The 26167-nt window shown below is 48.7% G+C and overlaps 2 protein-coding genes across 18 annotated transcripts; one reads left to right on the top strand and one right to left on the bottom strand.

Moving 5' to 3' along the window:
- Window positions 1–12: 12 nt before the first annotated feature.
- On the top strand, window positions 13–26167 carry AKIP1 (A-kinase interacting protein 1). Of its 15 annotated transcripts, XR_010141729.1 has the most exons (12): window positions 59–178; window positions 399–626; window positions 1415–1495; window positions 3798–3902; window positions 6233–6313; window positions 8284–8467; window positions 16882–17095; window positions 18370–18539; window positions 20988–21079; window positions 21653–21819; window positions 22359–24429; window positions 25859–26167. XR_010141729.1 is itself a non-coding variant. In XM_024255870.3 (6 exons), exons 2-6 carry the CDS (start codon window positions 405–407, stop codon window positions 8425–8427), a joined length of 633 nt encoding a protein of 210 aa, XP_024111638.1. In that variant the 5' UTR covers window positions 13–178; window positions 399–404; the 3' UTR covers window positions 8428–9022. The 15 variants fall into 15 exon arrangements, 8 of the variants coding, with proteins under 8 accessions (XP_024111638.1, XP_024111643.1, XP_024111642.1 ...); XR_010141728.1 differs by having other exon boundaries at window positions 16882–21079; XR_010141727.1 differs by lacking the exon at window positions 59–178 and having other exon boundaries at window positions 188–626; window positions 18370–21079.
- Window positions 9009–22389, bottom strand: C9H11orf16 (chromosome 9 C11orf16 homolog). Of its 3 annotated transcripts, none has more exons than XM_003777813.4 (6): window positions 21842–22389; window positions 21084–21267; window positions 18310–18466; window positions 15890–16124; window positions 14376–15020; window positions 9009–9394 (listed from the first exon to the last, which is right to left on the bottom strand). In XM_003777813.4, exons 2-6 carry the CDS (start codon window positions 21224–21226, stop codon window positions 9384–9386), a joined length of 1191 nt encoding a protein of 396 aa, XP_003777861.3. In that variant the 5' UTR covers window positions 21227–21267; window positions 21842–22389; the 3' UTR covers window positions 9009–9383. The 3 variants fall into 3 exon arrangements, with proteins under 3 accessions (XP_003777861.3, XP_054380680.1, XP_054380679.1); XM_054524705.2 differs by having other exon boundaries at window positions 14376–15023; window positions 21842–22013; XM_054524704.1 differs by lacking the exon at window positions 9009–9394 and having other exon boundaries at window positions 12563–15020; window positions 21842–22013.

The following is a 26167-nucleotide window of genomic DNA, read 5'->3' as shown; positions in this document are numbered from 1 at the left end:
AGGCAACCCGCGCGCAGACGCCGCGGCTGGGACCCAGAAGGCGTGTTTGGCCGCCCCGCCGCCCCGCCTCTCCCGCCTTCCGCCAATGGCCCAGCTGCGCCGGCGCCGCCGGGAGCGATAGGCCTGGTCCCTCTTCCTAGGATAGCGCTGCGCGCATGCGCCCTGACGAGTGAGCCGGGTGAGTGGGCTCCCTAAGTAGCGGAAGGGGGAGATGGAAATGGAAGGGGCGAGCGCGCTAGGCCTCGTCCTGGCTGGGCTCCCGCTGGAGTGTGCGTTGGGGGCGGACCAGGAGCGGTGGTCTCCAGGGAGGTCGAGGCTGGGGCTCCCACCCGGATTTGGAGCAGGGTCGCCGCGGCCCAGCTGACCCGCCGGCGTTTGTACGTTATGTGCCCACTCAGGGAGCCATGGACAACTGTTTGGCGGCCGCAGCGCTGAATGGGGTGGACCGACGTTCCCTGCAGCGTTCAGCAAGGCTGGCTCTAGAAGTGCTGGAGAGGGCCAAGAGGAGGGCGGTGGACTGGCATGCTCTGGAGCGTCCCAAAGGCTGCATGGGGGTCCTTGCCCGGGAGGCGCCCCACCTAGAGAAACAGCCGGCAGCCGGCCGGCCCCGCGTTCTCCCAGGAGAGGTGAGGGTCGCTGTGCCGGCGACCGCCCCAGTCCTTCGCGCCGCGGTAGCCCGCTGGGAGCCAGGGGTGCGCAGCGCAGAAGCAGCTGAGGAAACCTCCCCTTAGCGGAAGCTGGAAAGGATCAGGACAATGAATGGAAAAGTCCTTTCAAAACGCTTTACATTTGACAGATTCTTGTTGGGTAGCTGTAGAATAACGGTAGTGTTCAGCCCTGGTTGGTTACTTTAAAAAAAAAAATTAGCCGGGCGCGGTGGCTCATGCTTGTAATCCCAGCACTTTGGGAGGCCGAGGCGGGCGGATCACCTGAGGTCGGGAGTTCGAAAGCAGCCTGACCAACATGGAGAAATCCCGTCTCTACTAAAAATACAAAATTAGCCGGGCATGGTGGCGCATGTCTGTAATCCCAGGTACTAGGGAGGCTGAGGCGGGAGAATCGCTTGAACCCGGGAGGCGGAGGTTGCGGTGAGCCGAGATCGCGCCTTTGCACTCCAGCCTGAGCAACAAGAGCGAAACCTCCGTCTCAAAAAAAAAAAAAAAAAAAAAAAAAAAAAAAAAATCTTACAGCTATCATCTGATAATAGAGGAAAGCCTGCAAACCTGTCTCTTAGATCCTGGATAAATTGCATGTTTATCTTTTAGAGTTGGAATTCTTTCTCAATAACATCGTTCTTTCTGACATAAACTTGCAGAGCCTTTCCAAAAGTAAAAAGGAGACTATTTCCAAAATGGCTTCATTCTCCAGCAGGGAATCCTAGAGCTAACCTGTGACGTGCCATTTATTCAAATAGAGAGAAGAGAGACCCCCAACCCTTAGTGCTTCCTTCAGAACAATGGCTGAATTCATGGACTATACTTCAAGTCAGTGTGGGGTAAGTTGGTGTGAACCAAAGCTATGCCCCATCACCTGCTGATGGACCACATTTGGATCTTTCTGGAATTTAGGGAGAATCTGGAGACTACCTGTTTCTCCTGCCCAGCCTTCATGGTCAGATTGTAATCAGTCAAGGACTTAAACCAGGGGGTAAATCCAAGTTAGAATTCACCTAATAAGTGTTTATTGAATGCCTAACTCTGTAGCTGACAATATAGCAATGAAAAGTCAGAAAAGGTCTTCTGCCCTCAGTGATCTTTCAGTCTAGTGGGGGGAAAAATAGCTTATTTGCCGAATTCCATAGCAAATAAGTTAAATATTAGGGTTTTTTTTTTTAACTTTTTTTGTTTTTTTTTTTGAGACAGAGTCTTGCTCTGTCGCCCAGGCTGGAGTGCAGTGACACGATCTCGGCTCACCGCAAGCTCTCCCTCCCGAGTTCACACCATTCTCCTGCCTCAGCCTCCCTAGTAGCTGGGACTACAGGCGCCCACCACCACACCCAGCTAATTTTTTTTTTTTTTTTAGTAGAGACGGGGTTTCACTGTGCTAGCCAGGATGGTCTCCATCTCCTGACTTCGTGATCCGCCCGCCTCAGCCTCCCAAAGTGCTGGGATTACGGGTGTGAGCCACCGTGCCCCGCCTTTTTTTTTTTTTTTTTTTTAAATTGAGACAGAGTCTCACTCCATCACCCAGGCTGGAGTGCAGTGGCTCAGTCTTGGCTCACTGCAACCCCTACCTCCTGGCCTCCTGGTTCAAGCGATTCTCTTGCCTCAGCCTCCCGAGCAGCTGGGACTACAGGCACATGCCACCATGCCTGGCTAATTTTTGTATTTTTAGTAGAGACAGGGCTTCACCATGTTGGCCAGGCTGCTCTCGAACCCCTGACCTCGAGTGATCCGCACATCTTGGCCTCCCAAAGTGCTGGGATTACAGGCGTGAGCCACCATACCCAGCCAAGTCATCTTTCGATACTTAGGGAATGTTGAAGGCAGGCCAGAAAACATTCAAGGAAATTACCTGCATGGAAGGCACTGTCTTCTAGGAATTACAGCAGACTCTGGCCTCATGCAGCCTTAACACTTCGTGAGTCCTACATGGTTGTAAGGAGGCTGATCCACAAAGGAGATGGAAGAGAATACCTTGTTTCTGCCCTGCTTTTCAGTTTCATATGTTAAGATCTCAAAAAACTCTAATCTTTCTACGTCTTTTATAAGAATCCCTGACTCCAAGAATAGGATTCCAACCAAAGAGGAATACTTCAGGGAATATTTTTATCTTATTTGTGTTCAGTGGTTTTACAAAAATCAATAGCTTCAACTCCACTGTAAAGTGATTAAACCCTTGGTTCATGGTTCAGTAAAAGGAATAATATTTGTCTTTGGTTTGAGGTTTAGCAAACTGCTGTTCTTCATTTTGGTTTTCAGTTCATGCTTCAGTTCAAGTCTCTGTTATGAAATGGAGCCTCAGAACCTCTTGGCTTTCTAGAGATAGAATTAAGAATTATGTACTGGGTTTGCCTCCACAATTTGAAGCAGCCACTAAAACACATCTTTAGGTCTGTGTCCTCAAGTGCTTTTCCCAGCTTCTCACTCTTCTGGTCACATGTTTTTTAGACAGTGTCCCTACCTTGTGTTCAAAACAAGCAGGGCTGTGATGTCCTCATCATTAGTCATTATCAAGGGCAAGTCTAAGGCTAACTTTGAGGGGGAGGAAGGAAGCAGACAAGAGAAATGTAACTGTTTTCCGATCTTTTGGAAGATTCTTCTTAAATTAGAGATTTCTCCCTCCACTGCCCCGCATGCAGGAAGCACAGAGAAAAGGGCTGCAGAGCAGCTCTTGGGTTTATGTTTCATTTCCTGTTGTGTTTCTAAATCTCAAGAAAATGTACCCCTCTCTTCCCATGTCCTTGTCTGAGACTTAGACAATAAACATGGAACTGTTCATCCACATTTTTTAGGGGAGGAAATGAAAGGATATGTGCATTGGACATGGGGGCAAAGATGTGAAATTTGTTTAACCTGGCAGAGAGCATGGTCCTGCCTACGTTTAGTTAGCCAGCGTTCTTGCCCTACAGAGGCAGCAGGTGGCAGCACGGGGATGCCAAATGCATTTCTTTCTCTGCAGCCACTTTGGGTGGGCTAAGGTTTGTTGCATGACTTCAGAGGCCTGTCAAGAGGGCAGGTAATTCACCTTTGCTCTCTTACCTCCCTCCTTAACTGTACTTTACCCAAATATCAGGGTTTTTTGAAAATTTGACAAGACAATTTGGTTAGCTAACATCTTTGACATTACGTCTCTAGAAATATTATTCATCTGTGCCAGAGGAAGGAGGGGCAATCCATGTCTATCGTTATCACAGAGGCGAGTCAAAGCTGCACATATGCTCGGACATAGGGAATGGTCAGGTAAGTGTACTCAACTGTCCTGCACCATGCCTTCAGTCTACCAAGACATGACACCCTATATTCAAGAGCCCCTGCTAGACTTTGTGTCACTGGATGCCTGTGTGACTTGGCATTACAGTGCTTAACAGAAATGTGTAAATTCATAGCCTTAGAGAACTTACAGCAATGAACATGAAATACGAGGTTGTCAAAAATATAAGATTGATGCCACTGTAGGATCTTTAGTTGAACCTGCAGTCCTGGGCCATGGGATTCTCGGGCAGGTTTAAAGAAAAGAGCTTCCAAGCCTGGAATGTGGTGTATGCAATGATCGCCCCTGTGACTATCCCCTGCACTCTATCCTGGGCAACATAGACCCTTTTTCTATTTCTTTTTTAAAAGAGCTCCAAATATCCTCTTCTATATTTAGGGATAGGATTTTTTTTTCTTTTTTTTTTTTTTGAGACAGGGTCTTACTCTGTCACCCAGGCTAGAGTGCAGTGGAGCAATCACGGCTTACTGCAGCCTTGACTTCCTGGGCAGGTGATCCTCCCACCTGAACCTCCCAAGTAGCTGGGACTACAGGCGCATGCCACCACACCCAGCTAATTTTTAATGTTTTTAATAGAGATGGGGTTTTGCCATGTTGCCCAGGCTGGGGGAAAAGATTTTTAATAATTACATTTTTTACTGTAACGTGATAACTGTGATGCCTTTGGTAATTTTTTTTTTTTGAGAGGGAGTCTCACTCTGTCACCCAAGGTGGAGTGCAGTGGTGCGATAGCGGCTCACCGCAACTTCTGCCTCCCAGGTTCAGACAATTCTCCTGCCTCAGCCTCCCAAGTAGCTGGGACAATGTGCACACACCACCAGCCCAGCTAATTTTTTTTTTTTTTTTTGTCGAGACACAGTCTTGCTCTGTTGCCCAGGCTGGAGTGCAGTGATACGATCTCAGCTCATAGCAAGCTCCGCCTCCCTGGTTCACAGCATTCTTCTGCCTCAGCCTCCCGAGTAGCTGGGACTACAGGCGTCTGCCACCACGCCTGGCTAATTTTTTGTATTTTTAATGGAGACGGGGTTTCACTGTGTTAGCCAGGACGGTCTCGATCTCCTGACCTCGTGATCCGCCTGCCTTGGCCTCCCAAAGTGCTGGGATTACAGGCATAAGCCACCGCGCCTGGCCCATTTTTGTATTTTTTAATAGAGACAGAGTCTCACCGTGTTGGCCAGGCTGGTCTTGAACTCCTGACCTCAGGTGATCTGCCTGCCTCAGCCTCCCAAAGTGCTGAGATTACAGGCGTGAGCCACCATGCCTGGCCCATGTCTTTCATAATTTTTTAAAAGAAAGTACAAGGGAAGTGTGGGGATGGGTGTCTCTTTTAACAAAATACTTTTTGTAAAGGTAATAACAATTATGGGCCTCTCACTACAAACTTACCTTTTACCACATGTCATTCTGGGGAAGCCAAAGATTCTGCTTATTGAACTGATTCAAAGGAGGAGGTAGTGGTGGTGGTTTCTGAGGAGACTAGGTTTTTTCTTTTGTTTTAAACTACACTACTTGTACTCAAAGATAGCAAACTGAAGTCCAGAGTCTATTCCGGAGTCTAAGTTGGATTCCTGACTTCTTTGGTCTGTCAGCCATTTTGGGGTGTTAGAGGGAGGAAGTTTAGGAAAAGGATGGGAGAGTGGGCACAGGGACATGTGCAAGGGCTGAGTGCACACTCGAAGCACCTCCCACACGCCTCCCCTGGCCTGGGAGGTGAGTAGGGTGCCAGAGCTTGAGTCCTGAGCCCCTTTTTCTGGCCTAGCCTGAACTCTTACTACCTAGTGCACGTGACCCTAAAGGGTGCACTTAGGTACACGTGGGGAAGAGTCGTTCCCATCTCTCCCTTTAAAATGTAAGTTCCCTCAAAGGGAAATTGGCTTTATCAGTCAGCCTGTTCCCTTCTAGGACCACCCCCACTCCTAGAAGAAGCACAGAAGAGAATGTATTGAGAGCCTAAGTGTCACTTTTGCATTTTAAATTTTCCCTGCAATCCAAGAGTGCCATGTTACAGACTGGAAAACCAAGGCTCAAGAGAAGTTAATCTCTCTTAGTAAATAGCAGAGATAGGACTGAAACTCAGTTGTGTCTGATTCCAAAGCCCATGTAAGGATGAAAATTATAGTAACCACCTGACTAAAAATACCTCACAGAATTCACTTAAAAATGCCTTAATGACTTAGATGACAACTTAGAAAAAGCTGGCAGAACAATTACTAACTCCTAATAAGGTAGAAGATAACTTCTCTTTATAATCCAAAAGTGAAAGCTTGGGCACAAATCAGTGTTCTACTTGTCGCTTCAGAGAAAAGACAGAAAAAAGACATCCCTTGGTCCTGGAGGCATTTATCAAGTATCAGAGCATGCTCCAGAGGCATCCCAGCCTGTGAGTACGGAACTGGTTACGCACTGGGTTTCACCACCATTGCAACTCCATGAACCAGCTGACATGGTTCTTAGAGGGCTATTTGAATTGAGTCTATAGTATTTTTAAGTTGAGATGTTCTTACACTTAAGAAGGGCACACAAAATTTTGGTTCAGTGTAAAATTAGGTTTTCTTGGTATTCTTCCTTCACTCTAAGCTTCAGGGATACTCTTTGTGCCTGAACTCATAGTTGTGGTTGGAAAGAATGTGAAGTATTCACCTCTCAGTTCCTACAGCTCAGCTGGGCTGGCACTGGGTCCTGCTGGAATTCCACCATCTGTTCAAGCAGCAGGAGGGGCACGATCCTCCTGCTAACAAAGTGAAAACCATTGCTGAAATTCCGAAACATACACATTTGGTGAGATCAGGTTCCAAAACATTTGAAGGCATTTGTTCTTATTTTCCACAAATGTTTCTCTGTAAAAACATATAATGAGTTTTTCATTTTTAGGGTAAAGTACTCATTAGTTCATGAAGCCAGGGGATCCTTTTTGGAACTTGGAAGGGCTAGACATTCTGAGGAAAGGAACTTCATTCAGCATGGTGCCACAATACATTTACTTTTTGTTTGTATACAGTTTGCTACGAGTCAGGATTTGGAGCATACTAGAGTTAGTAACAATTAAGAATATTCTGCTTCTAGTACAAATATAAGTTGTTAAGGCTTAGACGCCTCTCAACACTTGCTGACTTTTGGTAATGCTGATGTTCCACAGTGTTGGAGTTCTACAGCCACATGCCAACCTTACCTCTATGTTTCCTTGTGTGCAAATGAAGCATCCTTGGCTTTCTGCAATTCTGATATAACCATATTTTCTAAAAGTGACTTTTATTTACATGGTTGACAACCAATAAATAGTTAATGACATTGTTGTACACATTTACATCAGTTAAAGGATGGTAGACTTCCAATTTCGCAGTAACTGGACAGGCATGAAAGAATACAACAGAAAACAGCTTTGGAAAAAATTGGCTTCAAATCCATCTGCAAGGTAGGAGGAAGAGTGGAAATTTCATAAAAATGTAAACATGATCATTTATTCCTCTGAGTGCAATTTGCTGGCCAGTAGTTTGGCTTTTCCTGTGTGTGGTAGTGGAATTGACAGCTTCTGCCTGTGGCCTCTTCTCAGCATTAAGTAAGCATGTAATGGCATCCCAGCTGTCACTCTGGCCCTTAATTACAGGCTCTTTTCTGGTTTGTGACTTTGTCCTTTTACCATTTGAACTGAGACCCATCCTCTGCCTGCATACCTGATGTAACCTACCAGCCATGAGTGAAGTCTACCCTTGGAAGACTGATTGTGCTCAGTTCGGCTCTAAATAAAATCTTTCCATTAACTCTGGCTTCCAATGTTTTGTACTCTGGGAGAACCAGTCCTCCAAGGGAGAGTTTTGTCAGCCAGCTGAATTGCTGCTTCAGTGACAAAATGGAATTCACTCAAATTGTTCTGAGCTTTAGGACAAAAGAAATGCCTGTCATCTTCCTGATAGTGAACTTAGCAAAGCACAGTTTAAAAGAATGGCTCTCATCACTCCCGAGTACCTTGTCATTACTGCTCATCTGTGCTAAGTGCCACTGTCTACTTCTGATCCCCAAAACAGTGGCCTCTAGCCTTTCCCTCTGCCTAACTCCAAGTAGAGTGTTCTTTTTCTAATCCTTCATGTTCATGTAACACTTTAGCAATTACAGCGCGTTTTCACATGCTTATTTGTGAGGTATTATCACAGTTCGAGAAATAAGGAAAGGCTGAGACCTACCAAAATGACAGTGTTGTACATGAGCAGGCTGAGCCTTGAAAGCAGGACCTCTGTCTCCCACATTAGCGCTTCATTCCATTACACCTCTGCAAGGACAGGTAGCCTGCTGGGGGCCCATGGTGGCACTGGGGTATAAAATCTCTAAACTGCTAATATCCTCTTTTCCTTCTAGGCTGAGAACATCTCTAAGGACCTCTACATAGAAGTATATCCAGGGACCTATTCTGTCACTGTGGGCTCAAATGACTTAACCAAGAAGACTCATGTGGTAGCAGTTGATTCTGGACAAAGTGTGGACCTGGTCTTCCCTGTGTGATGTTGACCATCACTGCCATCACATCACCTTTTTTTAAGTAGTAAGAATAAAGCCACTGTATGATTCTCTTAATAGCTATACATTAATCCTGTTTTTAGTGCTGACTGGGTCAGCCTTCCCAGGAACTGGAGTCTGTCTCTTTCAGTGCTTTTTTTGTTTGTTTGTTTGTTTTGAGACAGTCTCGCTCTGTTGCCCAGGCTGGAGTGCAGTGGTGTGATCTCGGCTCACTGCAAGTTCCGCCTCCCGGGTTCACACCATTCTCCTGCCTCAGCCTCCCGAGTAGCTGGCACTACAGCCGCCCACCACCACGCCCATCTATTTTTTTTGTATTTTTAGTAGAGACGGGGTTTCACCATGTTGGCCAGGATGGTCTTGATCTCTTGACCTCGTGATCCACCCACCTTGGCCTCCCAAAGTGCTGGGATTACAGGCGTGAGCCACCACGCCCAGCCTCAGTGCCTTTTTTAACTTGAGGGTGTAGAAGTCCTCCATGCTTGTTTGCCTGAAAGTAATATAATGATGCTGTCTGAACAGGTTTTACTGCTTGCTTTCCAAGTAAAGGTTAATTATGATAATAAAGAGATTTGGAAATGAAGAGAATTCAATTTTATTAAGAGGTGAAACAAAATGTCACTCACGTACAAGTAGGCTTTATGGGAAGGTGGCAGAGTGGCTGTGGACACATTTGCCCAAAGCAGGCTGACCCCCTCCTTCCATGGAAGAGGCATCTTAAAACAGTTTCACCAGGGCCCTGGCAGGGAGCCCCAGGGCAGGACCCCACACTCCTATAAGCCCTCACAACAGGTGCCTTCCTGCTGCTTATCTGCAGGGAGGTCTTCGTGGGGTGGAGATACTGCTGGTTATTTGACTGTTAACCTATGGCCTGTCCTCTGCCTCCTTCTGTTGAAGAAGGCCTTGTCAGCCACTCTGTATAACTCCTCGAGTATTTACCATGTTTATTCTTTACCTATAAAAGGGGAAAAAAAATCCATAGATTGTTATGCTGACTGCAATTTTAAGAATCAAAAGTCACTGATTTTAAAAAGTCATTGATTGTGGCCGAGTGCGGTGGCTCATACCTGTAATCCCAACATTTTGGGAAACCAAGGCAGGAAGATCACTTGAGCCTAGTAATCAAGACCAGCCTGGTCAACACAGTGAGACCCTATCTCTACAAAAAGTAAAAAATTTAGTCAGGTGTGGTGGCATGTGCCTAGCTACTCAGGTCCTAGCTACTCAGGAGGCTCAGGTGGGAGGCTCACTTGAGCCCAGGAGTTCAAAGCTGTAGTGAGCCATGATTACGCCACTGCATTCCAGCCTGAGTGACAGAGTGAGATCCTGTCTCAGAAAAAAAAGTCATTGCTGTGTCCCAAATGTCTTGAAGCTGCCACAGCAGTACTGTGACATCTCCCAGTTTCGTTGCCTGGTGGTTCTCTCATTTTGAACACAAACCTTTCCTTGGGAAAGGTGCCAGTATTTTATATGATGGAAATAAAGTTTAAGTAGGGCTATATTATCATTCTTAGTGAGGAATAGACTCCATATTCAGAGGGCCTAATAAAGCAGACCCCTACCCAATACCATAGAACAGAGGGTCATTTAAACGGGGATCCTTGCACCCCAAGAAGCCTGTGATTAAATTCATGGGTTCCTTAAGCCTTCTGAAATTACATGCAAAATTGAGGGTATGTGCATTTTTCTAGGACAAGGGGTCATAGGTTTTACTGTTCTCAAAGGGGATGTGACCCAAAAGGTCTAAGATCCATGTGAGGAGTCCTTAGGAAGCCCCTTTCCAGCCATTCTGCTTTACCTAGATCCTCAGGGCTCTTAGTCTAACGGGAATTCTTGTTCCACTTACGTATTGCAAGGCTCTGACTCCGCTTTCTGTGTTCAGCTTCCCCTGGCGGGGTCTGCGGTGGCTTCGTGTGGGTTGCTTTCGAGACCAGCTCCTTGGTAGTCCCCACTACTACAGTTTGTGCTCTCTGCCGTTTGTGATCCTTTTCTTCTTTCCAGATGTTGGAATATCTTGTTCCTAAACCCAAAAGTCAATTACTTAGGTTGAATATGCCACCATTTTGATGGGATAAGTAGAACTAAAACAAGGATCACTGAAGTATCTGTAAGCTCAAGCACTGTTTTCTTTTCATTTATTATGTATTTGAGACGGGGTCTTGCTATATCACCCAGGCTGGAATGCAGTGGCATGATCATAGCTCACTGCAGCCTCAACCACCTGGGCTCAAGCCATCCTCCCACCTGCCACCCCCTCTTCACTACAGCCCCCAGTAGCTGGGACCACAGGCACACACCACCATGCTCAGCTAATTGTTTAGTTTTTTGTAGAAACAGGGTCTCACTATGTTGCCCAGGCTGGTCTTGAACTCCTGGGCTCAAGAGATCCTCCAGCCTCAGCCTCCCAAAGTGTTGCAGTTACAGGTATAAGCCACTACACCTGGCCTGTTTTCTTTTGCCATCACGCAATGTGTCCATGTAATGTTTTCTATTTTTAGAGAAAAAAATTGTTATCATTTCTGGCCCTTATGCTTTTGGGAAACATTACCTGATACCCAAGATTTGGAGTTGTGAAGAAGTTATTAGATGTGTTTTCTAAACTGCCAGTAGGGCAAGGAAAGGTAACTGACTGCCACCAGTTAAAGGAGCTTCGACACCTTCACTGATCACTGATAACACAGACCACAAAGAAGAGATTACAAGCTGACAGAAAAACAAATTTTAAGAAATTGAACTGGGTGCATTGGTGCACACCTGTAATCTCAACTATTTGGGAGGCTGAGGCGGCAGGATTGCTTGAGCCCAGGAGTTTGAGGCTGCAGTGAGCTATGATCGTGCCACTGCCCTCCAGCCTGGGTGACATAGTGAGACCCTGTCTCTAAAAATAAAAAAAAATATTGGGGCAAAACAAAAATAATGGGAGATGTGACTTCCTGAGGAATAGACCAATGTAAAAGGGAAGGAACGCTCTTTACGTTTCTTTTAAAACTACAGATTGAATCCTGTTTCAGTCAAAGGAGGCAGAAAGTACCTCCCTGCCAGCAGCTCACAATCTGGCCTCCCTAGGACTATTAGGATCTAATTGTAACCTCTCACTGCCTGTAACTGAAAGTAAGGCAAAGTGTAGAGGACAGGGAAACCTATGCAAGAGCTTTTGTGAGAGGCAAAGCTCAAAATTGAGTGTCGAGCATCAGCACTCGACAGAACGGATATCAAGTCCTGATAGCAAGAACTGATTAAACATCAAGCATGTTTAGGAGAAGCAAAACAGCATATTTCCTTTAAAAGATACAAAACCTGGAGGGGAGAAAAGCAAAGCTCTGGTGTTTGCCTTGTTTCAGCCCTGACCCTGGTTTTCTGTGCTTCTCTTCACTAGTGAGCAGGCAGTCCCACGTGTGTGGTGAGGGCGGGGGATGGCCATGTCTCTACACCCACTCTCGGGCATGCTCTCCATATATTTGGGAACATGCTGATGATGCTCATGGGTCAGCCCCAGGAACTTTCCCTAGAGCATAACACAAGATCCAGTATTTAACAGGAAAGCCAGGCCAAGTACCTGAAGATACTATAGTTCTCTTCTTTATAGTCAATTATTAGAATTTATTTCAAGGGAAAAAATAACTTTGGAGTGGATCTGTTTAAATGTGGTGATGGAGCGAGACTGTAGGTGTAAGTGGCTTTGAGCAGTAGCAGTAAGAGCTGTGTAAACTTAGGGCCAGGGGAAATTTGTCTGGACTTAATCAGGTTTGGAACCCTTCTAGAGTTTGCTATGGAGCAAGCCACAGCAATGGGAACACAGACGTGGTACTTAGGGTATGTCTGGCCTCCATGGCCCCTCTGGTTGTCCTTCTCCCCTATGCTGGGCTTGGCACTGTCTCAGTTGCTCCGCACAGACCCCTCTCTGTTGGGTAGGTACAGCTCTTCTTTCTCCAAGCTGTGCTGGAGCAAGAGACATTGGGAGCTATGGAGAATTTAGCATGAAAACTCTAGAGTTTGGTACCATCTTCTTTATGCCCTCTCTGCAAGTGATAATATAAATAAAATGGTGCCAAACTCTAGAGTTTTCATGCTAAATTCTCCATAGCGGCATTTCTTTCTTTTCTTTTTTTTTATTTTTGCAGACAGAGTCTCGCGTGTCGCCCAGGCTGGAGTGTAGTGGCTTACTCTGCCTCCCAGCTTCAACCGTTTCTCGTACCTCAGCCTCCCAACTAGCTGGGATTACAGACGTGCATCACAATGCCTGGCTAATTTTTGTATTTTTAGTAGAGACGGGGTTTCACTTTGTTGGTCAGGCTGGTCTCAAACCCCTGACCTCAAGTGATCCGCTCCCCCCACCACCCCCCGGCCTCCCAAAGTGCTGGGTGAGCCACTGTGCCCAGCGAAATCGCCATTTCTGAGTGGCTGCTGCCAAGGCTTGCCATTGCAAGATTGGAGTAACCCGTTTCACAGAAGCCCAGGACCCACCTCCCCATTTTATATTTTCAATACAAAGTTTCCTCCTGGAGAGTGGAGGAAGAGCACAGCTGGGCCTATGAGAGATAGGGGGAAAAATCCTCATATAAAATCCAAGTGCAGCAGACATACTCCTCCCCACCCCTCCCAAAGCCCAGGGGTTCAGAGGAGTCACCAGGAAAGCTGCTCATTACAAACAATTTCTCAACTTTCTGGAACTGAACACTAATAAAGTCCTTACCCCTGGGGCAAGATTGAAATCTTCATTGGTGCCAGCTTGGTGGTTCACGCCTGTAATCCCAGCACTTTGGGAGGCCGAGGCAGGCAGATCACTTAGGCCAGGGGTTCGAGACCTGCCTGGCCAACATGGCGAAACCCCATCTCCACTAAAAATACAAAAAGTTAGCCAGGCATGGTGGCATGCACCTATAATCCCAGCTACTGGGGAGGCTGAGGCATGAGAATCACTCGAACCTGGGAGGCAGAGGTTGCAGTGAGCCAAAATCATGCCACTGCACTCCAGCCTGGGCAACAGAGTGAGACTCTGTCTCAAAAAAAAAAAAAAAAAAAAAAAAAAAAAAAAAAAAAAAACCTTCATGGGCTGAGCAGTCCTTCTAGCTCAGTGGCTGTCCTAGAAATAGGGCTATGGTTTCAACCAGGGACCCCCAGTGGGTCCCAGTGTGGGCAGTGCCTAGAGATCTAAGCCCTTAGCAGTGGTGTTCCTTCACCTCACAGCCTCCCTGCCCCAGATACGTTCAGTGACCCCAGGACTCCCAGAATCTTGTCAAGGGCCAGACTTATCCAGGCTACCTCCTTCACACAGCTCTGACAGGCTTCTGCTCTTTCTGGACTCCGTTGGGAATTTAGATAGGATGGGCTCCCCGAACCTAGCAGGGCCCGCCACACAGTTCTCAGCTGGAGGCGATGCAGTGTGGGGACTGCCAGTGGCAACAGGACACAGCTTCCCTGTTGGCCATGAGGGATAAGAAGCACATCGCAGTGCCCGGGTCCTCCCTCTCACTTACTGAGGGACCCAGCAGGAGAGTGGGGCCTCATGACCAATGCTTAAGACCAGTTTCTATGCTTCAGTGCATCAACTCTCATCAACATCTGGAGGCGTTTGGACTGTTCATCTAGAGAAAAACCAAGGCCTCCAAGAAAAAAGGAGGGGACTAAAAACAGACAATGGCAGTGCTCTGTCAGTAGAGACTAGTGAAGAAAGAAAAAGGCAGGTATTAAATAGGGATGCAACCTTAGCACAAAGATCAGTTCATCCTTCTGCTCCTTTGGGCCTCATAGCTGAAATGGAAACCTGCTATTTCCCTCTTGCCACAGCCTCCTCTTCAGCATGACCAGACTCCCAAGGATTACTGCAGTCCCAACAGAGTGGACACGTGCATGAAATTCCTAAGGGACATGTGGGAGGGAAGGGAGCTGGGGCCCCAGCCCCTGCCTTAGAAGGCAAGCCCACTCCCTTGGTATACCTGACTTCCCAGGGCATGGCTCAGGCCCGTTTCTCTTCCAATACCTCCACTCAGGCTGGCAGAGGCCACTCTGCCTCAGAGGCGTCTTAAGAAGGATGGGATCTGTGTTGACTGCAGTGTTCACCATCAGTCTCTGGGGAGGGCCCATCTCTAGATCATTCTCCACACCGTCTTGTTCACAGGAGGAGGATGAGGAGGAAGAAACAGCCAAGGGAGCGTGCATTGCTACTTTCTCCTCTTTAGGACCTTCCAGGGGCAAAAGCTGTGCTGTGGGTTCCAACTCCGGAAGTTCTCTGGCCATGACTTCTGAGGTCCTGGTTAGAGGCCACCAAGTGGTGCCACATGGGGGGCAGCCACAGAGGCAGCCCTGGCACAGCAACTGGCAGCAGGTATGAGGGTGGCAGAGAGGGTACAGGAATGGAGCATCCGGAGGAAGCTCGTTAGTGATGCGCCCAGTGATTGGCCCTAGCAGAGAGCAGCAAGGGGCCCAGTGAAGGGGCCTGGGGTGCTCCCTGGTGAAAGATTTGTGCAGCTTCTCCACAGCCTTCTTCCAGATGGCCAGGGACACCGACTGGACCCCACCTAGGGACACTTTAGCGGCTTTGCCATTCCAGAAGTGAACAGTGATTTCTTCTTCCTTTGATGCTACTTAAAAAAAACGGCAACATTTTGTTATAATTACCAATTATCTTTTTTTTTTTTTTTTGAGACAGGGTCTGGCTCAGGCTGGAGTGCAGTGGCGCAGTGATAGCTCACTGCAGCCTCAACCTCCCAGGCTCAAGCCATCCTCCTGCCTCAGCCTCCCAAGTAGCTTCCACTTCCTAATCGTGGGATAAATCCTCTCCTATCCACACAGGCAAAGGCAGAGCTTCAGCCTGGCCCCTCTGCTCTGGCTGCCTGGCTTCTCACATGCACCTCTCCATGGAGAGCCTGCCAGGAACATCCTTCACCTGCACCTCTCCATGGAGAGCCTGCCAGGAACATCCTTCACCTGCACCTCTCCATGGAGAGCCTGCCAGGAACATCCTTCACCTGCATCATAGTTACCTCCACTTCCCAAGGACTTGCCTGAGCCTCCCTGCCTCCTAGACTACAGTGGCCTGCAGGGGCTCACTTTTCTTGTCAAAACCAAAATGCCTTCTCAGTAGAAGCCTCATTCTGTCATTCTCTGAATTACAGTAGTGCTGACTGACCCTGCAGAAGAGGACTGTCTGGTCCCTGGAGGACCTGGTGAGGGCTGGGTCGTGAGTAGCTAAACCATGGTTTAGCTAACCAACATAGATATGAGAGTTTTAGGCCATTACCCTGATTACAATTTTTTTTTATAATCTGAAAGATACAATGTGCATCTTGAGGCATCTGTTGCTGCCTCAAGACTAAGCAGCAAGCAAGGGGGAAAAATTCTTAATGCCTTAGAAACCCCTAAGCTGTAGATGCAGCCTTGGCTCTGTCCTCTGGCCTGATTACAGCCTGGCTCCTTCTGGGAACTGATGGGTCAGAGCAGCTTCTCTTACCTCTCTGGGGATCTCTCATCTCCAAGCCCAAAAGAACAGTGCCAGGGCCATACTGCTGTTGGCGTGGCTCCCAGAGTGCCAGCACCTTATCCCCTGGTCTCAGTGAGTATCCTACAGATGGTGAGAGAGGAATGACATCCTCTTCTAAGACCACTCTCTGCTGCTGGGCTGGCAGCTTTGAGCCTGCGACAAGAGGAGCCTCGAATTCCACAAGCAGGACCCCCTGTCTCTCCAGCTGTGGGAAAGAAAACACTCAGAATAAGACCTGGCATTACAAAGTACAATAGGGAGCACCCAGGTTCCCTACGATGCCCCCAAACCAGGCCCAGGGGCTGCCTTCCAAACAGTGACAGGCACCTAAAGAAGGGACAGGGCAGATGCTGCTTCAAGCCAGTCAAAGCCAAGAGAGGCAGGCTGTGTGGCGCGGTTGTGCTTCCCTGAATCTCTTCTTGCCTTGGGCAACTCTTGTGGATCACTTCCTGCCTCTGCCTTTCCATTCCCTTCCTTTGCCTGGTTTTCTTTCCTCCTACCAAATTTTTGACCTGCAATTGCCAGGAGTAACCTGGGTCCTCCCTGGACCTTTTCTCAATGCAATCTCCTCCTTCCAGCACCCCCAAGAAGCACTGCTCCTGTGTCCAAGACCAACCAGGGATGTGTCCAAGACCAACAGGATGGTTGTTCACCTGTGAGGCTCACGTAGGCGAGGAGCGATTGTGGCCACAGAGCTGCCCTCAGCACTGCCCTTGCAGTCAACGAGGAAAGGGTTAGCTAAGCAAATGAATAGCAAAAGTGAGAGAACAGTGCTGCAGCTACTTAAAAGTACAAGCTGTTTCAAGTACTCTGTGATTTAGAAGAGAAATAAACTCTGGTTATAAATTATTTTTACCAAATCACTGGACAGAACCTATATTTGAGCAAAGCTTTGCTAGAATTTCATTTTAATTCACATATTAGTTACTTGACAATTGACTTTTTTTTTTTTTTTTTTCCAGACTGAGTTTCGCTCATCACCCAGGCTAGAGTGCAATGGCGTGATCTTGGTTCACTGCAACTTCTGCCTCCTGGGTTCAAGTGATTCTCCTGTCTCAGGTTCCCGAGCAGCTGGGACTACAGGAGCCCACCACCTTGCTCAGCTAATTTTTGTATATTTAGTAGAGACGCGGTGTCACCACGTTGGCCAGGCTGGTCTCGAACTTCTGAGCTCAGGTAACCTACCCTTCTTGGTTTCCCAAAGTGCTATTATTACAGGCATGAGCAACCACACCTGGCTGAAAACTGACTTTTGATTGGAAATTCTGAAATTCATATTTTTAAAGAATTTACACTAGTCTTCCCTTCATGAATCTACATTCACACAGTAAGTCTGACTCTGAAAAAAAGAAAAAGAAAAAGAAGTGAGTAGCCACTGAAGTACAGGCCAGGCCTGGCCCCCAGCATGGTGGGAGTGTGCTTCTCTGTATACCAGCACACACCCGTGCATGTGAGCAAACACATCTCGTTCCACCTTTCCCTTAGGCTAGTGCTCATTCAACACACTGAATTTTCCTCAATAAAGTACTTTTAAAGTACATTTTCTTCTCTGTTATGCATTGAATTGTGTCCCGTTCCCCACCTCCACCCTCCTCCCACAGGCTGGAGTGCAGTGGTGCCATCAGTTTGGGGCTCAAGTGATCCTCCTGCCTCAGCCTCCCAAGTAGCTGCGACTACAGCCATTTGCCACCATGCCTGGCTAATTTTTAAATTTTTTGTAGAGACAGGGTCTCGCTATGTTGCCCAGGCTGGTCTCGAACTCCTGGCCTCAAGCAATCCTCCCACCACCACCTCTCAAAGTGCTGGGATTACAGGCATGAGCCAACATGCCTTGCCCCCTGCCAAATTCATATGTTGAAGTCCTAGCCCCCAGAATGTGACCTTATTTAGGGATAGGGTCATTGCAAATGTAATTAAGATGGGGACTGAATATGGCAGGTCCCTAATCCAGTGTGATTGATGTCCTTATAAAGGGGGAAATGAAAGCCCCGTAAAGGTAAAGGCAGAGATCAAGGCGATGCCTCCATAAGCTAAGGAACACCAAAGCCTGCCAGCAAGCCATGAGAAGCCAGAAGCAGGGCATGGAAATGATTCTTCTTCACAGCTCTCAGAAGGAACCAACCTTGCCAACGCCTGGACTTCCAGCCTTCAGAAATGGGAGATGACACATTTCTGTGGTTTAAGCCACTCCGTTTGTTGCATTTTGTTAGGGAGCCCTAGCAAACTAATACACTCAGTGGTATTACGTGTTCACTTCTACAACATGGCCATGGGAGAGCTGTGCTTATCCAAGAAACCAGCCTGCTAGATGCACACAGCTAAGGCATGTCAGGTATGACAAGGCCACCCAGAGGAGCACACCAGGGAGATACTGGGGGTCAGGGACTTGCCTCGGGAGCGGCCTTTATTTGGGCCCGGTAGTAAAAACCATCTGCTTCCTTTCTTGCTAGGACCCATGTGTTGGCAGCATCTCCAGCTCTTCCCAGCCAGCCAGGCCCCTGCCATGCTGGGTCGGCAATGTGGAGACACGGGCAAGAAGAGGCGTGCCTGGAAAAAAGCAAATGGAATTAGTGGATAGAGAGCAACAAGCCCTAAACACATCAAGAAACATGTTTCACAGGTACCTCTAAGGTGCACCACAGCACATGAGGCATGTGGAACAGAAATCCATATGGAAAGTGGCAATCTGTGACTTCCGGAAGGATAAGGTAAACCTCCGGGAGGGGCAGAAGGAGAGGACAGTGAAGGGAACCATCCCTGGTGGATTGGGAGTTGGTTCAAGGCAACCAAAAGGTAATTCGCCTTGATACATTCAAGTTAATTGATGCTTGTTCCTACACTAGACTACAGACTGGAAAAGTGTGGCTCAAGCCTGTAATCCCAGCACTTTGGGAGGCCGATGCGGATGGATCACTTGAGCTCAGGAATTCAAGACCAGCCTGGGCAACATGGTGAAACCCCATCTCTACCAAAAATACAAAAAATTAGCTGGGTGTGGTGGTGTGAGCCTGTGGTCCCAGCTACTTGGGAGGCTGAGGTAGGAGGATTGCTTGAACCTGGGAGGTAGAGGTTGCAGTGGGCTGAAATGACACTACTGCACTCCAGCCTGGGTGACAAGGTGAGACCCCCATCAAAAAAAAGAAAAGAAGAGTGCCAGGGGCCGGGAGCGGTGGCTCACACCTGTAATCCCAGCACTTTGGGAGGCCGAGATGGGCGGATCACGGGGTCAAGAGATCGAGACTGTCTGGACAACATGGTGAAAGCCCACCTCTACTAAAAATACAAAAATTAGGTGGGCGTGGTGGTGGGTGCCTGTAGTCTCAGCTACTCAGGAGGCTGAGGCAGGAGAATCGCTTGGAGGCAGGAGAATCGCTTGAACCCAGGAGGCGCAGGTTGCAGTGAGCCAAGATTGTGCCACTGTACTCCAGCCTGGTGACAGAGCGAGACTCCGTCTCAAAAAAAAAAAAAAGAAAAAAAAAAAAAGGGCCAAGAGGGTAAATCCTAAGGCGGCGTGTGGGATTCCAGGATGAGGCGTGGAAGCTTGCATAGTAATACCAAGGGTGTGAAACTGTAATGCCACTTGATGCTGTGGGGTCAGAGGGATGAGAAAGTGTTTGGGCAGGGACAACCCAGAGGAGCTAAGGGGCTGTGGGACAGAAAAATGAGATGCTAGTTACAGAAAATGTGGTCAGGGCCAGTTGGCCTAGGGGAGTTGTTGAGTCAGGGTTTGGGTTTTTGAAGAACCCATTTTACTTTATGGGCAAGGCTGAATGCAAAGGGAGCCTGTCTGCCTCCTGCTGCCATCAACATGCCGTCACTGCACCCAGGCTGTTTGTGCTGAGGAGCTCCTGCAGGCCCATGCTGAGCTGCCCTCAGCCCCCCTCAGCCTCCTTCCTGTGCTTGTTGGCATCTAAAGTCCCATGCTTAACTCTAGCCTTGAACAGGATGGTCCACCGGGTGGATCACGAAAGGGAGCCATTAAGGATCATTCAAGCTGGCATGTCCCTAATGTGGGCAGAATGGATCAGGCAGCAGGAATGCAAGTCCCTGGAGATGACACGCTCCACATGTGCATATAGGGCTGTGGTGCCTTTGGCCTCTTGTATCCACGCTTTAGAAAGCGGACTGAGGATCCTATTCAGGAAAATCCTGGACAAAGGAGGGGTACCGAGGGAACCTGAAGAGGGACCTGGAGACCCCACATTAGCTGATTTCTCATATGGTGGCCGAGCAAGTCTCATTGTTTTTTTTGGTTTTGTTTTGTTTTTGAGACGGAGTCCCGCTCTGTTCCCTAGGCTCGAGCGCAGTGGCGCTGTCTCGGCTCACTGCAACCTCCGCCTCCCGAGTTAATTTTCCTGCCTCAGCCTCCTGAGTAGATGGGAATACAGGCATGCGCCACCACGCCCAGCTAATTATTTTTTTTTCTTTGAGACAGAGTCTCACTCTGTCGCCCAGGCTGGAGTGCAATGGCGCGATCTCGGCTCACTGCAACCTTTCCACCTTCCGAGTTCAAGCAATTCTCTGCCTCATCCTCCTGAGTAGCTGGGATTACAGGCACCCACCACCATGCCTGGCTAATTTTTATATTTTTAGTAGAGACGGGGTTTCACCATCTTGGCCAGGCTGGTCTCGAACTCCTGACCTTGGGTGATCTACCCGCCTTGGCCTCCCAAAGTGCTGGGATTACAGGCATGAGCCACCATGCCCAGCCAATTTTTTTTGTATTTTTAGTAGATGGGGTTTTGCCATGTTTGGTCAGACTGGTCTCGAACTCCTGACCTCAAGTGATCCGCTTGCCTCGGCCTTCCAAAGTGCTGGGATTGTATACAGGCATGAGCCACTGCGCCCAGCCAAGTCTCAGCGCTGATGGTAAAATGAGCTATAAACTTGGTAACTGGCTATCCCTAACTGCCTTCTCTCACTCATGCCAACTGCGGCATCTGCAACTCTGCTAAAGCCAGATCAACCCTGGAGGACTCTGGGAGCACAATGCAGGCTGGAGTGACAGACCCCACACAGATACGCCAATCATAGGCCAAACAATGAAGACCCCTTTCTGCCTTCTCAGGAAGCAAGTCTGTCCACCAAGGTCTACCACCAACAGCCAAGAATAAAGGAAAAAGAAAAGGGCACCCACTTCCCCCAGAGGGGCAGAGACAGGTACCTTGCAAGGGGCTTGTGCCCGGTGAGCCAGGGCGCTTGGAGGGCAAAGGGGTAGGTGAAGGAGAGGTCCCAGGGTGGAGCAGCACTGTCCCAGCCAGGGGCCTTCAGGCTTGTGGCCACGCTGCAGTATTTGAGCAAAGGCATCCTGGGCCCGTGGAGGATTCTATGGCCTTCAGAAGATCCACCTGAGAATAGGCACCACCATTACCTGAGCTGCAGCTTGAAGCAAGCGGTGGCCGCCTGGGCGAGGCAGGGCTCAGCTCTGCAGTTAGCTGCCTCTGGGGACAGTTGAGTCCATGCACGGCCCCACCTGCTCCCACAAACTCTCACAGTTTCCTCTTTGAGTCACCTGCCTTGGGAACCTCCACCCAGGAAACAGGGAAGGGATTGGAAGAGCAAATGCTGTGAGTTTAGAGCAGCCCAGCTTTAAATCCTCCCCTACAGCCTGCTGGCTGTGTGCTCACTTAACCTCTGCCCTCCAGTTACACTCAGGATAGAATACATGGAAAGCACCTGGCGTATTCAGCAGCTCAACTTATGTTAGTATTTTTCCTCCTTCCTCCTCCCCAGCCACCTACAAGGCTAGTTCTGACCCCAGGCAAGCCGAGATCTCAGGGCCGTCCATCTCCTTTCCAGCCCTGTTCAGAGGAGACAGCTGCCACCAGGGCCCAAGATCAAGCCGCACTGCTGCAGCCCACCAGAGCCCCATGAGGGTCCGCCCCTGCCCAAGTCCACAGGTCTGACCCCAAAAGGACTTACCCACAGCCCCAAACTCCCAGCCTCCACCTCAGCCTCAGGCCCCTTCTGACAGTTGGGGCTCAGGGCCTCAGCCCAACCGACTCCTGGTTGCCACGCCGGTTACCATGGGTGCAGCCCGGGGACGCTGTCGTCTGTGGCCAGTGAGTGCACTGAGAGGGAGACAGGAGGCCTTGGAAGGTAGGGGTGGGGCAGGAAGTGATGGGGGAGGGGGTGTTCTCCAGGTTTCCCTTTGGAGAGAAGAGGAGGAGGAAGAAGGGAAAAAGGCCAGTGTAGCCTCAGTTCTCCAAAGCTCAGGCTGCCCCGCTGCTGGAAGTGTCAGTGGTGGTGGGAAGCCCTCACGGATCCCCGGAGACTCCTGTGAGGGAGGAGCCACCTCCGCAGAAACTGAGGGCCTCCTCCCTGTACACACTAGAGGCAGGGATGGGGGAGCCACTGGCGGCCTGGGGACTCTAGGATAGAATTTGTCCCTAGTCTAAACCAAAATAACCAAAGGTGTGGGCCTGTTTGTCTATAACAGGCAGGACTCTGTTGAGGAGCAGAGGTGTTGTGACCATTTGGAGTGAGAGGCGTGGACACTGGCAACAAAGGAACAGAAGTCCAGATTCTGCTCATGGGAGGGGCTTGTATTTGGAGGCCTCTGACAGTCACTGTGCACTGGTTATGTGCCTGGTATGCAGGCATGTTTGGAGGTGTCTCCCACACATTCATACCCCGCTTCTACCAGGTCCTGTTTCAGTTGGCAGATCCATGTGGATAGGGAGGCCAGGGTACCCACCTCCAGGGGTAGAGTGGGTGTCAGCCACCCCTTCCATCCCCATCCGGCCCCAGGGTTTGGTTAGGCAGGGGCGTGTTCCTGAACCTGTCCAATCAGCAGGAATCTGGAGACTTTGGTTGGGAATCCTGGGATATAGGCTTTCTCTTTCTTCCTATGCCCGAACAAGAAAGCTGATAGTTCTGAGAGCCTCTGACAGCCTTTTGGGAACACTGAAGCTATTCCCAGAGAAAGAGAGGATAGACCTCAGGAAATAGAGGGTTTGTTTGTTTGTTTTGAGACAGGGTTGCCCAGGCTGGCCTCAAATTCCTGGGCTCAAGGGATCCTTTTGCCTCAGTCTTCCAAGGAGCTCGGACTGCAGACATGCACCCCCACGCCCAGCTGAAAATAGGTTCTCGGTGACAGTACTGAGTCCTGCCTGCAGGCAGTGCTGCTACTCTAGGCCTCAGCTGTGGGAGCCAATAATTCCCCTATTGATTATGCCACTCTGGATTGGGCTGTTTCTTACTTGCAACCAAAAGCCTCTTAACTGATGACTGCCCTCCCGGAGCATCACTTCATAGTCAGGAGAATGACTGCTGCCCAGGACCGTATACCAAGGTGGAGTTATTTGGCACACAAACAGTCTAAGAAAGACCCATGGCCAGGCGCGGTGGCTCATGCCTGTAATCCCAGCACTTTGGGAGGCCAAAGCAGGTGGATCACGAGGTCAGGAGATCGAGACCATCCTGGCTAACACAGTGAAATCCCATCTCTACTAAAAATACAAAAAATTAGCTGAGCGTGGTGGCACACGCCTGTAATCCCAGCTACTCGGGAGGCTGAGGCAGGAGAATTGCTTGAACCAGGAAGTCAGAGGTTGCAGTGAGCCGAGATCGCGCCACTGCACTCCAGCCTAGGTGACAGAGAGAGACTCTGTCTCAAAAAATAAAAAATAAATTAAAAAATACCCATGAAGTCTCTGGCAGTGAAAGAAGGATTCTTGAATGAGACAGTGGGATTCCAGTGGAGGAGGGGAAAAGGAGAATATTCCAATTTAGGTAGGAAGTAAGAGAGAAGAGAGAAGGATACATTTGCAAGACTGTGATTTTCTGTTTGGGGGAAATGGGTTCAGCACGTGCAAAATCACATTGAACTTGCTTAGGAGTCACATTAAAGCAGACTCACATCAGGGTTTGGGTGTGAGAGTAATTCTGGTTATAGATTACAGAGACATCATCGCTAACCCCATCAGATGTTATCTTACATATAGGAAAAGGCCAGAACTCGGGTCATTTATCTTTTAAGGAATGTAGTGACTCAGGCAGGAGAAGACGGGGTGGAGGAGGAAGAGGGACGTGTACTCTGTCCTGTCGTGTCTTCAAAGCTTCTTTCCGAAGAGCGAAAGAGCTGCCTGCGGTAAGAGTCAGGGGCTTTGTGAAATGTTGCTGGCAAGGAGAAATGAGAAAACACAGCTTCTTATGTTTGCTGCTTTGTTTTGCAGTAGGGAGCTTTGAAAACTAAGCTGATAAATTTAAACAAGGTGTCGTTCAGAAGGAAGTCATCAGGCAGCTTAAGCGATGAAGTGACATGAAATACTTTCAGAGAGAGTGAGGGTGGAGCCTGTTGAGAACAAGGCCCAAGAAGCCAGACAGGAGACTGCTACCAATAACCCAGACACAGGTGACAGGATTGGAATAAGAAAACAGTGACAACAGATATTCACCAATACCTTCCTGATTCGAGGCTCTTTGCTGGATACTAGGAATAGAAGATGAATAAGGCTGGATGAATAATCTTCAAGGAGCTTGCAGTCTACTGAAGAAGACAGAGATAGGTGTGTAAAGTGTCTAAAGATAGCAGGATAGCAACCACAAGAGAAATATTTATACAAAATAAAGGAACAAGTAACGGCTGGGATAGGAAGTTAGAGAAGACTTCATAGAGGCATAGCAGTGGAGAGGAGTGTGATAGATAGTGTGTGATAGGTCATTGACTGGGCCTTGGGACAGGTGGGACCTGGGAGTTAAAGGAGAAGGAAGAGCTGAAGCTGGCCATGGAAGCAGAAATAGACACATTTTGAAGGCAGACCCCAAGATACAGGGCAGGGACTGTCCTTCCCAGGTATGAAGGAAAGGCCTGGCAGCCCCAAGTTTTCTAGCTTAGAGAACCTAGAGAATGGTGATGCTATGGACAAAACAAGATAATGATAATAATAAGTAATGATGGCCAGGCACAGTGGCTCACACCTGTAATCCCAACACTTTAGAAGGCAGGGGTAGGAGGATTGGTTGAGGCTAGGAGTTCAAGACCAGCCTGGGCAACATAGCAAGACCCCATCTCTAAACAAAATGTTTTTGGCTGGGAGTGGTATCTCATGCCTGTAATCCCACCACTTTGGGAGGCCAAGGCAGGTGGATCATGAGGTCAGGAGTTCAAGACCAGCCTGGCCAACATAGTGAAACCCCGTCTCTACTAAAAATACAAAAAAAATTAGCTGGGTGTTTTTGGTGGGTACCTGTAATCCCAGCTACTCGGGAGGCTGAGGCAGAGAATTGCTTGAACCCAGGAGGCGGAGGTTGCAGTGAGCCGAGATTGCATCACTACACTCCAGCCTGGGCAACAGAGTGAGACTCCATCTCAAAAAATAAGTTTTTAATCATTATGAATACTTATTACATGTCAAGCTCTGTTAATCGTCATCATAAATGATGTTTATGTTGCTGTTGTTATTCTCATTTTGTGGAGAAGAACCGAGACATAGAGAAGAGGTAGCAGAGGTATACTGCAGATACAGGTCTGGTCTCGCTCTGTCGCCCAGGCTGGAGTGCAGTGGCGCGATCTCAGCTCACTGCAAGCTCCGCCTCCCAGATTCACGCCATTCTCCTGCCTCAGCCTCATGAGTAGCTGAGACTACAGGTGCCCGCCACCAGGCCGGCTAATTTTTTGTATTTTTAGTAGAGACGGGGTTTCACCGTGTTAGCCAGGATGGTCTTGATCTCCTGACCTCGTGATCCACCTGTCTTGGCCTCCCAAAGTGCTGGGATTACAGGCATGAGCTGCCGCGCCCGACCTTCTTTTATTTATTTATTTATTTTTTTGAGACGGAGTCTCGCTCTGTCACCCAGGCTGGAGTGCAGTGGCATGATCTCAGCTGACTGCAAGCTCTGCCTCCTGGGTTCACGCCATTCTCCTGCCTCAGCCTCCTGAGTAGCTGGGACTACAGGAGCCCACCACCACGCCCGGCTAATTTTGTGTATTTTTAGTACAGACGGGGTTTGACCGCATTAGCCAGGATGGCTTCCATCTCTTGACCTTGTGATCCGCCTGCCTCGGCCTCCCAAAGTGCTGGGATTACAGGCATGAGCCCACACCCGGCCACAGCTCTGCCTTCTTAGACCTATACTAAGCTGCCTGAAGAAGTCTGCATGCAGGAAAATGATGCATCTGAAATAATTTCATATAACAACAAGGTTTTGTAAACTACTTTCTCTTTAGCCCCAAGACACTTTCCCATGGTGGTGACTTCTTGTCAATCCCCAATAAATAAAAATCTCCAAATGTTGACAACTGAA

The sequence above is a fragment of the Pongo abelii genome, chromosome 9, assembly GCF_028885655.2.
Source record: "Pongo abelii isolate AG06213 chromosome 9, NHGRI_mPonAbe1-v2.0_pri, whole genome shotgun sequence".
In the NCBI taxonomy this organism is placed as follows: Eukaryota; Metazoa; Chordata; class Mammalia; order Primates; family Hominidae; genus Pongo; species Pongo abelii.
Note: the sequence above shows the minus strand (reverse complement) of the source record. Positions and strands in the feature narration are given on the sequence as shown.

Excerpts from the sequence above, each read along its gene's own strand:
- AKIP1 (XM_024255870.3), top strand. The coding sequence starts at position 405 with ATGGACAACTGTTTGGCGGCCGCAGCGCTGAATGGGGTGGACCGACGT. Across the intron at positions 627-1,414 it reads CCCGCGTTCTCCCAGGAGAG|AGAGAAGAGAGACCCCCAAC; the intron begins GTGAGGGTCGCT and ends TTATTCAAATAG. Across the intron at positions 1,496-3,797 it reads ATACTTCAAGTCAGTGTGGG|AAATATTATTCATCTGTGCC; the intron begins GTAAGTTGGTGT and ends TTACGTCTCTAG.
- C9H11orf16 (XM_054524704.1), bottom strand. The coding sequence starts at position 21,226 with ATGCCTTTGCTCAAATACTGCAGCGTGGCCACAAGCCTGAAGGCCCCT. Across the intron at positions 16,125-18,309 it reads AAATAAAGGCCGCTCCCGAG|CTGGAGAGACAGGGGGTCCT; the intron begins GCAAGTCCCTGA and ends TCTTTCCCACAG. Across the intron at positions 15,021-15,889 it reads GATGAGAGATCCCCAGAGAG|CATCAAAGGAAGAAGAAATC; the intron begins GTAAGAGAAGCT and ends TTTTTTAAGTAG.